At 38.8% G+C, this 15,757-nt stretch overlaps 1 protein-coding gene across 5 annotated transcripts in view; it reads left to right on the top strand.

The window, feature by feature from the left end:
• Positions 1-15,757, top strand: part of LOC124135863 (zinc finger protein GLI4-like) — a 136,272-nt gene that overhangs the window by 90,264 nt on the left and 30,251 nt on the right. For all 5 annotated transcript variants that reach the window (XM_048381708.1, XM_048381707.1, XM_048381710.1 and 2 more), the window contains one exon: positions 13,034-13,282. In XM_048381708.1, the coding sequence (XP_048237665.1) occupies positions 13,034-13,282 (249 nt within the window). The remainder of the gene's footprint in view (positions 1-13,033; positions 13,283-15,757) is intronic.

The following is a 15,757-nucleotide window of genomic DNA, read 5'->3' as shown; positions in this document are numbered from 1 at the left end:
TGTTATACCGACATCAATACAGCAGGGTTACCCACCATGCCCCTGGCACATTCTCCATCAGGAAGGAGAAGAGACGGACTTCGTAAGACAATTTTTGTGTTAGTTTAATCCCGGAAATGTGAAGAATTTACTTTCTGTATCATCAACAATTAGTCACTGTGATCCCTTTTTGCAGTTTATTCAAAATTAAAACAGAATACTATTTGTTTTTTTGGTTGTTTTGAATGGAAAAGAAGGTTTAATGAGAAGTACATTTTGGCATTTCATCTTTAAAACTTCAACCTCACTAAAATCAGATCTAAGTTCTCTCTTCCACTAAACAAAGCTTTGTTTTGTGGCAGCGAGAACTAAGATCTGATTTTAATGACATTGTAAAAACTTTTAATTTGAAAACAATAGAATGTATCTAAACACAAATTCTGTGGGGACTATAGTCTCGTTTAGACAGTCATGCAGATTAGTGAGGTTAAAGCAGGAGACAAAAGACATAGGAGATGAAGATAATGAGGAAAGAAACGTTTTTTATTGTAGTAAATTCGGGACTGCATATGTGGCCCTGTAAATGTGACTGGTTGGGTGTGTATGGTGCCAGTTCAGTGTTGACAGGTTCCACTGTAGGAAGAATCAGAAGGCTCTGGTTGAGTGTGTATGGTGCCAATCCAGTGTTGGCAGGTTCCACTGTAGGAAGAATAAGAAGGCTCTGGTTGAGTGTGTATGGTGCCAGTCCAGTGTTGGCAGGTTCCACTGTAGGAAGAATCAGCAGGCTCTGGTTGAGTGTGTATGGTGCCAGTCCAGTGTTGGCAGGTTCCACTGTAGGAAGAATGAGAAGGCTCTGGTTGGGTTTGTATGAAGAGCATGGTGTGTCCCAGGGTAGTGCACCAGATGGATCAACTATAGGAGGTGCCATGGATATTACTTACCACTAGGGAAGTGGCACAGGGGGTGGTCTTAAGTATTTTAGTAGGTGTTCTCCATAATCGTATCTTACTTCGTGGTACACATGTTTAGATAGGAATAGAGGTAAGCGTATGGTGTTTGCCGAATCATGTCTTACTTAGCAGTGTCGATGTGTTTAGGTTTATAGGTGTGTGCGCATAAGTATTAGATTATGGTAATGTATACTACAACTATACCCTTCAGGCTGTTCTGTCAGCTGGTGGGGATATGAAGATATAGTGAGAGATTTATTCTACTCGAAACGAGAATTGATTTGAATTTTTTTTAATTGTAGACACATGAATGAATAATGTCTTTTTCTTGTGATATTTGTTTTTCTACTATGTCAGTTTTTACTATTGAATGAAAAGATTAAGCTCTTTTGAAAGTACATGTATAAGAAACGATTGATGTATCTACAGATGGTTTTTGCATTTTGCTGACTGGCATAAAACAACGTGCATTCACTCTAGTCAGGTTGATGTAGAGAAATATATTATGTGACTGTGAGAGTGGCAGGCCATTGTACACATACCAAGATAACAAACATGTGCCTAATTTCAAAGTAAAGAGTCTTTTCAGTAAATCCAATCTCTTCAGGACCCTATGAGCTTGAAAAGCGATCAGTAGTGACTTTATTGAAAACTTGATCTCTGACAACATCTAACGTATTCAGTACCAAATTGCAGCTTGTCGTCACTCCAATCGAATATTGTCTGCCTGGAACTGTGTCTGCAGTCATGATAAACGAACGCCAACTGATCTGGCACCTCCCGAGTGAGTGCATGGCTTAGGTGGCATGGCTAAATAGGTCCTAAATCAGCCATCAAACGTCAGAAAAGGCGTTTTACACAATAGACAGGAGAGGGCCGAGAAACCTGATCAGCTGGATCTTGTATGCTGATTGTTTCCGCCAAGTAATGCACACACAGGTAGCGTGATGAACTCCAACGGGGTCGTGATTACCCCTGGTCTATTATGCCCTCCCATATCATGTTGTCGAAATCAGTGAAAAGGATGAATTAAAGTTGTTTTTATATTTTTAGGCAAATCTGAACTTTATTTCATGGTTTGTTCGTAGATTAGAATAATTGGTGATAAAAAAGAATTTGGGGTTTCTTTTTATATCATTTTACAAATTTGTTTTAAGGAGGTGTTGTGTTCTAATTGTTGGTATTGGTAACTGATAATAGTATCTGTTGGCAGTGCTTGTAAAAAATAAATAAATTTGATTTGAATTAATTTAATTCAGAGGGGATCTAGTGTACTTGCAGCGTTCAGAAGTGTTTTGTGTATTTTATATGTAGAAACCTACAGTCAGTTTTCTCAATGTTAAGCGTCATTTTATTTCTGTCCAATATATTTTGGTTTGTCTTCTCAAAGACCATAAAATACATTATTTTATGGTCTTTGGTCTAGTTAACTTTTGTAAGTTTTGTATCTCAGATTTCTTTGAAAAATTATGACAGTATCATGTAAAGAATTAAGATAATTTGAGTCATTATCTATCAGTTTCAAGTTTCACTTTTAATCTATGTGAGCTTAAAGCTAAATTCTCATTGCTGTAATTAAATGTATGATGAAAATACCTACAGTATTGTCATAATAAATTACTCATTTTTATTCATGCCTGCCTGCCTTACTACTAAAAACCCCACCCACCTCATTTTATTACCCATAAGTTCTTACAGAAAAAGAAAATAACATCTTTCTTTTCTTGATAAAATACACCATATTACTAGTCCCACCAATCATTCATCCTTCACATGAAACACAGTTTGTTTATGAAAAAAAATGCCTAAGAAAGTACACCTTTTTTTTAAATTATATGAAACTGTAATAGATAATTTATTGTGGTCTAAATAAAGACACCTAATATGAATGAATGCAGGAGTGAAGAGTACCATCAGACCTCTTGGTACAGACGCCAGACTTGCACGGTTTGACACAAGCTCACATTGAAGAGGTCGCATTAAACATACAAATCATATATGCTTAAGAACATAGGGAGTGTTTGTATTAAGGATATAATGTAATTTTCTCAGATGCTACAATTCTCACCTGCCCCCACTGTCCTGGGAAGATTAAAAAAATAAGACATTTGTTGTCCCCCCACACACCCAATTTCCTGAAGTAGATTCTGACATGAAGGCCATTTTGTGACACATGCAGGCAGTTCTGAATTGCCAAATAATATCGTGGTGAAGTGTGCCTGTTAACACCCTTCATTGAATTAAGGGCCAAATTTGTATGTTTGCTTGTTAGAACCAAGTAGAGAATATTTGCTCATTTTTATAAGCGTAAATGAAAGGTGTGTAGCCTTGATGTTGTTAGGTTTGTATGGGTGAAGGTTTGTGGAGAGTGTGTAAGATCTGCATATACTGTCTGTAAATGTGTGGGTGTAGAAGCAGCCAATCAGATGTCTTAAACTGATAAGGTGATGTTAATATCGCTGCAGTAATTATATGCTGATGTAGTTTAAAACTTAATGTTTAAGGTACTTGTCAAAGAAGATTTTACAATTTAATTTGTTTCTCATCTTTGTCTTCTTTAAGGTTGAAAACTGTAAATATTGATGTGGAACTTTGATATGTTATATGTATATTGGGATTATGTTATTTTGTGATGAATATTTTTATAATCAGGTTTTTATATTGGTTATTTGCTTAAAATAAGTCCGACAAAATTACAAAAACAACCGAGTGTGTCAGTTTCTAGACTTTTGATAGGAAAGTTGAATTAGGAGCCCATGTTTTATTGTTGTTGAAAAGTAGTTGCCTTACTTCAATATTGTGACAGCTGCCCTAATGAAAATTAACGTGACCGTAATAAGTTTGGAATATGATAAATACTCGTACATTTTCATGTAAAACTGTCACAGGCCAGTTAGTTTATTGGTTTTCAGCAGAATAAAACCAGAATCAAAACACCCATCTGCTGCTGTGTTTTCGAAACATGTTTGTTTTTCATTCCCCAACTTGCAAGCATCCTTCTTCTCAGCATCCTTGAGTCGGCCATCTTGAAGGAGTTGAGGACTGGGCTGTTGCCCCTAGCGACTGTTTCAAGTATCAGTGGGGCTTTCAGTGAGCTATGTAAATATAAGGGTAGATAATGTCATGAATCATGTGGAATTCCACAAGTAGACTCCATTCTCAAGCTAATCTGTCAGAATTGGACTGCCTATCCTGCCAGACTTCAAACTTTGTTGATACTCCCTGGGTCTGACTAGAGCAGATTTCTATCTCCTCCTCTGAAGAGTTCTCTTTCACTTCGTATCTGATGTTCTTGGGCAGATGTCTTACAGCCTGAAGTCCTCCACCTGCTTGGAAAACACAAATATAACCTACAATGGGATATAGGTAAATACCTACCCTGTAAGAATATCTGTGGCTCGCAGCATATCACAAGACAAGGAACGGACATGTCATTTGCTTGTGCCTTAAATAAGGACAATCTTGAATATAGGTTGGCCATTCTAGGCTCATGTGTGAAACTTGGAGGTTTCCATTTCCTGTAAAGACTGGATTTTATGGCATCTTTGTCCGAGTTTTACAGTGAGGATCAAATTGTTCCCTTCAATCTGCATCAATGCCCAAACATTAATCTTCATTCTAGTTTACTTTCTACTGTTGGTCCTTGTTGATGTGATGCCACATCCTTTCAGCATGCATCCTTGGTCTTGTGTTTCCATATACAGACTTCCATGCTCGGTGGCAGGTCCTATCTATAGTATTAGACTAACTAGGTGCGTTGTGATAGATTTCCCAATCTGAAATATATTGCACCCCATATCAGTGTATATGAAATATATACCACCCATGTTGATGAATAGTTAACATGTACAATTCCTTATATATACCTCCATCTCTAGTTATATAATGGACACTGGCAAGTCCAGAAGGGGGATGTGTACCCTTCTTTTTTACATGTTAACTACACTTAGGTACTTTAGGCACTCACCCTTTATCAAAATTCTGGCCCTGCCTCTGATGGAATAGGGGTTTTATGCAGCACCAACTGATGTCAGTGACTTGCTTGGAAGTTACATGTCTGCCTATTCTTATTGGCATGGCGATGTGAGGACTCGGGTGGAGAACAGGTGCCCCATACATGCATGTAATCAGAACTGACTAAAATGAGGGTTGGGTGGTCAAAATTTGTGAATGTGAATTGGGTGACCACTATGTGAGACCCGGCAATGAGAGTCATTGAACCCTGATGATGTGGATTATTTGTTGCACATGCTGTCAATCACTGGTTGGCTGGCTAGATGTGATTATTTACCGGCTGTGGGGCTGTTCCGTGAATATGCTGACTCCAGGGTCAAACAACATTCACCACACACTAGACATCTATCTTTTAGTCATCAATAAAGAGTTCACGCTACAGATGTGGAAGGTGTTGGCGCATTACTGAATGCTTTTGAACTCTGTCAGAATTTCTCTTAAAAAAGTCCCCCAAAATTCAAATCTGTGTTTTTCCTTGTGGTTACAGAAAGAACAAGTTTCTTTTAAAAAAATAATCTGTTAGTTTTTTGTTAAATGAGGGCACCGTCAGCACTGAAATGGAGTTTAGTGTGAAAACAGACGATTCACATAAAGAACGTTTCACATCTTGAAAAAATACAACCTAGAATAATTTTCTCAGGCTTAACCAAAAAATGGGCACAATTCCTCAACTGGAACAGTGGTGTTACACATTCGTGGAACCCCTCGAAAGACTATTCAAATCATGCCTCCGCGTGTGTATCTTTAGAGAATAATTGTACAAAAATAGCGCTCAAAGGTGACAGTTTACACATTGTATGTATATTTATGGCAATTTTCAAACACTATTTCTTGTTTGTACAACTTTTTGTGCATGACCCAGAAACGATGCATAATGACAGTGGATGTGTGGAAATACATCACAAGCCTCGTCTGTATGCTGCTGTTTCCAAGATTAGAATGCTCGCTCCTCCAAACTGCCACAACCAAGAACCATTTCCCAGAGTTTTCTGAGGCAATTCCCTGGTTTACATTCCGATCTTTGATAGATCAGGTTACTGGATGCCAGGGAATAGTGGGCCTGGAGGAAGGAGCCGGAAATGTTTTGTATATTCATTTGAGGCAATTATAAATTCGGAGGAGGAAGTGCGAATCATTTGTCAATCTGGATCAGTAATGGAGAAAAGATGTATGAGCATCAGCTTTAAGCTTATCACTGCTGACTCACATACCATACAGTCTCCAGTAAAGGCACAGGTCCACTCAAGTATATACACATAAAGTATATTTGATATGTGAAATAGGACTATACCTACTCTAGGAAATACACATACTGTACAGTCTCCAATACAGGCACACCTGCTCAAGTTTATACACATACTGTATAGATGATGAGTATACCACTGTGAAATAGGACTATACCTACTCTAGGAAATACACATACCGTACAGTCTCCAATACAGGCACAGTGCCACTCTAGTAAATACACATACTGTATAGATGAGTGTACCACTGTGAAATAGGGTTATACCTACTCTAGGAAATACACATACCGTACAGTCTCCAATACAGGCACACCCACTCAAGTTTATACACATACTGTATAGATGAGTGTACCACTGTGAAATAGGGCTATACCTACACTAGGAAATACACATACCGTACAGTCTCCAATACAGGCACACCCACTCAAGTTTATACACATACTGTATAGATGAGTGTACCACTGTGAAATAGGACTATACCTACTCTAGGAAATACACATACCGTACAGTCTCCAATACAGGCACAGTGCCACTCTAGTAAATACACATACCGTACAGTCTCCAATACAGGCACACCTACTCAAGTATATACACATACTGTATAGATGATGAGTATACCACTGAGAAATAGGACTATACCTACACTAGGAAATACAAATACCGTACAGTCTCCAATACAGGCACAGTGCCACTCTCGGAAATACACATACTGTATAGATGAGTGTACCACTGTGAAATAGGACTATACCTACACTAGGAAATACACATACCGTACAGTCTCCAATACAGGCATACCTACTCAAGCATATACACATACTGTATAGATGATGAGTATACCACTGAGAAATAGGACTATACCTACATTAGTAAAATACACATACTGTACAGTCTCCAATACGGGCACACCTACTCAAATATATACACATACTGTATAAATGATGAGTATACCACTGAGAAATAGGACTATACCTACACTAGGAAATACACATACCATACAGTCTCCAATACAGGCAAACCTTTTCAAGTTTATACACATACTGTATAGATGATGAGTATACCACTGTGAAATAGGACTATACCTACACTAGGAAATACACATACCATACAGTCTCCAATACAGGCACACCTTCTCAAGTTTATACACATACTGTATAAATGATGAGTATACCACTGTGAAATAGGACTATACCTACACTAGGAAATACACATACCATACAGTCTCCAATACAGGCACACCTTCTCAAGTTTATACACATACTGTATAAATGATGAGTATACCACTGTGAAATAGGACTAGACCTACTCTAGGAAATACACATACCATACAGTCTCCAATACAGGCACACCTTCTCAAGTTTATACACATACTGTATAAATGATGAGTATACCACTGTGAAATAGGACTATACCTACACTAGGAAATACACATACCATACAGTCTCCAATACAGGCACACCTTCTCAAGTTTATACACATACTGTATAAATGATGAGTATACCACTGTGAAATAGGACTATACCTACACTAGGAAATACACATACCATACAGTCTCCAATACAGGCACACCTTCTCAAGTTTATACACATACTGTATAAATGATGAGTATACCACTGTGAAATAGGACTAGACCTACTCTAGGAAATACACATACCATACAGTCTCCAATACAGGCACACCTTCTCAAGTTTATACACATACTGTATAAATGATGAGTATACCACTGTGAAATAGGACTAGACCTACTCCTAGTAAGTACGCCTACCATACAGTCTCCCAATAAATCCAAAATGTTTTACATATTTAAAAACAAATACATTTTTTTCTTTTTGTCTGTTCCGTTCTTTTGCAGAGATTTCTTCGGATTATTGGTAGGGTTTTGTCACTTACATGTATAAGCACCTGGTCTGGAAATAAAGAGGGTAAGGGGTGGCTTGGTAGCCATGTGGGTAAGCCTTCGCTAGTCACACTGAAAACATGGGTTCGCGTCCCAACATGTGTACAATATGTGAAGCCCATTTCTGGCGTTCCCTGCTCTGATATTGCTGAAATATTGCTAAAAACAGCATAAAACCATATTCACTCACTCTTGCCGACCTTTTTCATAACTACCAATACATGACAACACAGCAGTTCAACAGAAAGCATACAGATTCGTAATTAACACAAATCCTTCACTTCTACCCCTCAAAAAGCTGCAAAATAGATGACATTTGCTTGCTGCTCCTTCATGTAGACTCTACCGTACATGGAAGTATGGAAGAACATGTCGTCTGGGCCATGTCCCGGGCCTGTGCTAGAACAAGGCAAATGCCAGGTAGCCGAGTCTACAGAAAGGGTGGAGTCTACATGGCAGGACATGTGTTCACATGGGGTCTTCCTTCCAGGAACAGTACACAGGGCCAGAATGTTACAAGCGGCTGGGAGGGCTGGCGGAGTCCGGGGAGGAGGCTGTAGTTTACATGATGGAAAACACGATTAGATTTTATGTTGAAAAGGGTTGTACTTAGTTTCTTGGTTTAGTTGATAGTTTGAACTAACTGACTGAGCTTGTTGCTTGAAAGATTGAGGTAACAGTTCATATTGTATTTCAAATGGGGATGTTATTGGTTGAAAGATTGAGGTTAAATTTCATATTGTTTTTCAAATGGGATGTTATTGGTTGAAAGATTGAGGTTAAATTTCATATTGTTTTCAATTGGGGATGTTATTGGTTGAAAGCTTTAAGTAACAGTTCATATTGTTTTTCAAATGGGGATGTTATTGGTTGAAAGCTTGAAGAAACAGTTCATATTGTTTTTTTCAAATTGGGGATGTTATTGGTTGAAAGATTGAGGTAACAGTTCATATTGTTTTTCAAATGGGGATGTTATTGATTGAAAGCTTGAAGTAACAGTTCATATTGTTTTTCAAATGGGGATGTTATTGGTTGAAAGCTTGAAGTAACAGTTCATATTGGGTTTTTTCAAATTGGGATGTTATTGGTTGAAAGATTGAGGTAACAGTTCATATTGTTTTTCAAATGGGCAAGTTATTGGTTGAAAGCTTGAAGTAACAGTTCATATTGTTTTTCAAATGGGGATGATATTGGTTGAAAGATTGAGGTTAAATTTCATATTGTTTTTCAAATGGGGATGTTATTGGTTGAAAGATTGAGGTTAAATTTCATAATGTTTTTCAAATGGTGATGTTATTGGTTGAAAGATTGAGGTTAAATTTCATAAAGTTTTTAAAATGGTGATGTTATTTGTTGATGATCAGGTTGTTTTTATGTTCAAATTCTTAAATGTTATTTTGCTATATATGACACGTATAAATTCATACTTATTATTCATTTTCATTTCATTTATAAGTATATTAAAAGGGTGTGCAGCAGGTTTATGACAATACTGCCCTTTCATCAGATAAGGTTTTTCATGTCATTCTATATACTGCGGTCCACCAAGTTTCAACAAGCACATGTATTTTATTGTCAGTTTTACAACTGTTTGCTGGCTACGGTAATCTCCAAATTGGTCATCATCTTCATGAAAGGACAGGCCCAGTCATTTCTGAGTCTTACCATGTTCACTCAAGTTTGTATACAAAGGGTTACATGTTTGCCTGGGTTCTCAACATGGTTCAAATTAGAGTAATTTGGTGTCGGTGGAGACTTGAATTGTCTCCACCGTGAAAAGGCCGAGGTGATTTCTCAGCAAGGGGGTGCTAATCTGTCCGGGTGTAAACTAGCCCTGGGTTCCGAGTCCTCCGACAGGGCGATGGTATGTCACTGTTTGTCAGACAATACTCTGGAATTCTGGGAACAATACTGAGGATGTCCGTGCACAATCCAGGGTGTCAAGTTACTAGTCATGGAAAGTTGACCAGGCAGCCGAGGCCTCCAAGGTTTCTTCAACCCCTGACAATACTTCGGCACAATAAGAAGCAGTTACTGTGTCGGAGGTCGGTCATTTAACTCACACAACCAGTGATTTCCCCCTTGTCACATCCCCATCATGGCGGAGTGGGAGTGAACTAGACCCAGCTATGTGGTAGGTCAGGGATGTTTCCCACTCATCAGGATAAAAAGGTCAAGACCCAAGACCCAAATTTCAGCCCAGACATGCCTATTACTTAGGGCTGATCCTTGTGATTAACATAACACCTTGTTAAGACAATACTTGTACAACCAACAAGTGTGGCTGGTTGGGGTATCCATATCCGATTCTCATTACAGCAGTGTATTAATATCAATACCAAGTCAACAACTGTTTTCATGCTTAAAATGTCTTGATCATTAACTTTTCAAAAGGGGTAATTTTCAGCCATTAAATTTCGTGCTTGAAAGACGAGCTGAAGGGGAGGGGCAGGGCAGGGGTTGTGGTATGTGTGTTCAGGGTGGGGTGTAATCAGGTGTGAGGAACACATTCAGCTAGAGTCAGGTGTGCGGGGCACATTCATCTGTAATGCCTGAATTGATGTCACTATTTGTTTCTTTCGAGATGGAATGCAAAAGATTCATCCATCCGTTTATTGTTCATCCATCCTTAAGGCCTACCATCCTTGCAGCCATCTTTCCATCCATCCATACATACATACAGACAGACAGACACAGACAGACGGACACAGAGAGACAGACAGACATACAGTAAACTATGTATATAACAAACACCCTTATAACGAACTGACGGATATAGCATATTGTGTTTTTTTGTCCCGGGCATTTGCTATATATATGCTGTAAATATGCTTATCAAGAACTACGGTTATAACGAACTAAAATTAGTGGTCCCTTTGAGTTCGTTATAACCGTAGTTTACTGTACATACATACAGACAGACAGAAATGCAGACGTACATACATACACACATACAGTAGAACTATTATTGCTGTTATTGTTTATTAACACAACACAGATTGTCTCAGATCAATTGGTTCTACTGCAGATACCGCATTTCTTCGCGTATTTAAAGGAGCTAGATACTCAGTATGGCCTGGCTGCATTGTGTGTCTACTGCAGATTGAGCAGGGTAGCAAGGTCGCAGTCGAAGGTTAAGTCTACCTACATCAAAGAAGGAACAATACGTTAACTTTCTCTATTCAAGATGAATGTATATACAAGCATTTTTTTGTTTCCCTCAGATCTGTATTTCTTTACATGAACTGAAATTGAGAAGATTTTGAAATTCCAGTTAATGAACACACACTTGTTGATTATTATTAAACTTTGTTTTTGAAATGTTATATATGTAAATAATTTGTGTCCAAGGTTATATCACAGATTTTCTGAAATTACTGCATCATCAACAATAGAGGTCTTTACCTTTAAACCATGCATGATTTATAAAACATCTTGAATGGTTCATTTTCCGCTTATGCATAAAACTGTCTCTGAATGGAAGTTTGAATAAGACCAGCCCTGTGCATGAGCACCTGCAACTGTGTTTTTAGATGCACGATATGTGGAGGTTTATTCATAACTTTCAAATCCATTCTTCCTCTACATGTTATACAACACAGGAACAACTCTGAAAACCCGTAGCTCATCAACAACAATTGTAATCTGAAAATGTTTTTTCAATGTATCTGCTAAAAATAAGCAGTATGAATACCATAACTATTGGACACACCCATACATATTGTTACCTGCTGATTGGATTTTTAGCTGCATGCAGGTAAGCATTGTTGGGGCCTGTAAGGGTTTATGAGCATATTAAGTATATCCAGGTGTAGTGATGGGGCCCCTCCTGTGTCCATGACTCAAATTGTCGTCCATTCCCTTTCTTATTGTTGGATGACTTGAGCTCTGTCAACCAGGCCGGAAAAATATTTGATTCAGTTTGATATCGGTAAATAAAGAATTTCAATAAAATGCATGATGTGAAATGCACTGGACCAGATGAGCTGGAATTCCAAGGGGTAAAGTATTTCCGATATGTAGGATGCTCATTTGATCTGATTTCCCGTGGCAGGTAGGATTCCCTTCTCCAGGTGGAGACGTACAGGTAGATATGGAAGATTGTTTTACACCTGTACAGTGTTACAGTGTTTGCTATATGTTATCGGTATAAGGACTAGTGGACTAAAAATGTTAATTTCTGTCACTGGTGTGGCAGCAGACACATACCTTTTTGTGCAGGTTGTGTGGGTGGCGGGTGCTGCCAATGGGTAGGGGCATGCTTACTGATTTCACGAACACCTGGTGTCATCACTGATTTTCAGGGGTCCATTCATATAATTTTCATCACTATTATGCTGTTTACGATCATGATGTTTTGACTGCAATCTATTGTCCATGCTGTAGTTTAGAAACTGAACTGTGTGAAGGACCACTCACTGGAGAGGAAGGACTCCAATCCCATTTTGCATCTACAGTAAACTACAGTCATAACGAACTCAAAGGGACGACTAATTTCAGTTCATAATTGCCGTAGTTCGTTATAAGCATATATACAGCATATATCGAGGACTAAAATTTAAGTTTGTTTTATCGGTCAGTTCGTTTTAAGTGTGTTCCTTATAAACATAGTTTACTGTATTTCATCTACTGCATCTAGGGTACATTGTTTGTGTCCCTAATGGGAATAAATCTGAAAAAAAGATGATAATTGAGTTTTCATGTCATTAAATTTATTAAGTCTATTTCAAGTGAGTAGAGCTTTCTTTCCACTTTTAGAAATGTTCCAGCAATGTCTTGTTCGAGAACATCAACACCAAGACTTGGCTTCCCATATTGTGCCAGTGTTCGCAATTAAACACAAGTCTTAGGTGTAAAGGAACGACTGTTTTAATCAGTAGACTACTGGACATTTCAGGTCGAATATGAATCATCATTTATGGAATTTGTCAAACTTTCTTTTGTATTTGCAGAAAATTCACAGAAAATTCGCCGAGGTACCGGGGTGAGTCGTCCCCCTAGCAGTCACATCACCCGCGTGGATGAGGAGCCGACAACCTCTGACCCCAGTAGGGCCAAGTCACAATCGGTTGAAACTGTCGACCGTGGTGTAGGACCCACACCCCTGCCTCCTCCCCATCTAGAACCCCGGATACCGTCCTACATTGGAGCATTACCACCTTATGTGGATCCTCGGAATGGACTAGTTGATTCACCCTATGGTAGGTGTAATGGTCAGATATTATGTCATGCTTGCCGTAAAAGGCTACAATGCTTGTCGTAAGAGGCGACTAACAGGATCGGGTGGTCAGGATCGCAGACTTGGTTGATGCATGTCATTGTATCCCAATTGCGTGGATCGATGCTCATGATGTCAATCACTGGATTGTCTGGTCCAGATTTGATTATTTGCGGAAAGGCTGTCATATAGCTAGAATATTGCTGAGTATAGCGTTAAACAACAAAGAAACAAAGTGAGTGAGTATATTTTTTCATTGCTTAAAGCAATTTAAGAGCTACATTGTGAAAAAAGATGCCAGAATTGGTCCTCACACGTAGTGCTAACATTGTTTGTTAGTTGAAAATGAAAAAACAGTTACATAATGGCAGGGATGCTATGGCAGGGTGAACAAGAACAGGCTTCACATGTCATGACAACATTGGGAGTCAAACCAGAACCTGTGTGGCAGACAGCTTTACCTACTGGGCTAATTACCATCCCTTTGTACAAAATCAGTACGTCTGAAGGCTTACTCTTGTGAAAGAGCCTCTCCCTTGCATCATATAGCAAAGTACTTTGAAATGAGAATGATGTAGGTGAGGCACACTTCTATGCCTTGTGCTATGGTCTGACTGCTGGGTGTCAGACTTTCAGATACAACATGTGAAGAGAACTGTTCTTTGTAAACCCAGCAATGTGTCCAATGTCCATTCAGGGAGAAACGTTCTCTCTCACCAGTCGCAAATGTCAACTGCTACATGCTATTTGTAAACTTATGCGATGTCTGCTCGTATGTTTAGAGTAACTTGGTCCTGGAAGAACTAATATTACAAATGCCAACAGTATAAATAATGGTCCTCGCTGTCTGTGTTTATAACATATTAAGAGGCTGGCAGGATGGGAATGTTCCAGATCTTTACATGTAAATGCAAGGTTTCATCACGATGTGAAGCCTTTCAGTAATTACTTGTTAGTATCTGCCTAATAAGCCTTCTCTCCATGATTCCCTGTCTCTGATGTTGGAATAAGCCTTCTCTCCATGATTTCCTGTCTCTGATGTTGGAATAAGCCTGTCTCTCTGATGTTGGAATAAGCCTGTCTATCCGTGATTCCCTGTCTCTGATGTTGGAATAAGCCTTCTCTCCATGATTTCCTGTCTCTGATGTTGGAATAAGCCTGTCTCTCTGATGTTGGAATAAGCCTTCGCTCCATGATTTCCTGTCTCTGATGTTGGAATAAGCCTGTCTCTCTGATGTTGGAATAAGCCTGTCTCTCTGATGTTGGAATAAGCCTGTCTATCTGTGATTCCCTGTCTCTGATGTTGGAATAAGCCAGTCTCTCTGATGTTGGAATAAGCCTGTCTCTCAATGTTGGAAAAAGTCTGTCTCTCTGTTGGAAAGGGCCTATCTCTCTTATGTTGGAAAAAGCCTGTCTCTCTGATGTTGGAATAAGCCTGTTCCTCTAATGTTGGAATAAGCCTGTCTATCCGCGATTATCTCTCTCTGATGTTGGAATAAGCCTGTCTCTCTGATGTTGGAAAAAGCCTATCTCTCTGATGTTGGAATAAGCCTGTCTCTCTGATGTTGGAAAAAGCCTGTCTCTCTGATGTTGGAAAAAGCCTGTCTCTGATGTCGGAATAAGCCTGTCTGTCTATAATTATTCTATGATAATGTCCATCTCTTTGTGATGTTCATCTGTGGCTGCCTTGTGTCCCTCCCTGTGACTGACTTCTGTCTGCCTCCTGTCTGTTGTCAGCACCTGCTCCTGCCTAAAGCAAGAATATTATCTTGAAAATATGTTCAAGTATGCCTAATAGCCTATGTAATTTGAATCTAAATAATTCACTTTGCAATTCTTTCATAAGCCAGACACGGAATAAAACTTCTTTTTTTATTTCAAATAATGCTGACATGGATTTTTTACAAGTACCTCATGAATTAGGTTCTACATGGGTTCTCAGTGCATGACGTTTGCATTTTGTATTGGTACACAATGTATCTTAATGACCTAGTTGTTAACTGTACTGACACGGTGCTGATAACGGCCCTGACATGTTGCTGAAACACTGATATAATTCCGTTAACACCAAGTCACAAAAAAAATTCCCAACGGCCTCTGGTGAACACTACATTTTGATATTGTTATTATCCCCTAACAATGTGATGATAAGTGCCTGTTTTCCCTGCAGTTTCCTGAGACCAGGAAAATCCTTGTTATGACTGACAATATGCCCCCAGTTACATGGTGCAAGGGTCTCAGATCTGCTGCTAACAATGGCTGATTTAGGCTTTACCTCATTCCTCGGTCTCATAATGCCCTAGGTGTATAAACAGTTTACTCAACACACACTCATTGTTGATGTGCCTTTACTGCCGGTGTATAAGAGAGGATTATTTTGCAAATGATGAAACTATTAGAGTATTAAATGGAGGCTTGAGGTATTTGTGTTTACGAATACATTACTACACATTAAAGT

The sequence above is a fragment of the Haliotis rufescens genome, unplaced genomic scaffold (assembly GCF_023055435.1).
Source record: "Haliotis rufescens isolate VD_foot unplaced genomic scaffold, xgHalRufe1.0.p SCAF_4, whole genome shotgun sequence".
In the NCBI taxonomy this organism is placed as follows: domain Eukaryota; kingdom Metazoa; phylum Mollusca; class Gastropoda; order Lepetellida; family Haliotidae; genus Haliotis; species Haliotis rufescens.
The sequence above is the reverse complement of the archived record's forward strand: the minus strand, read 5'-3'. Positions and strand labels throughout refer to the sequence as shown.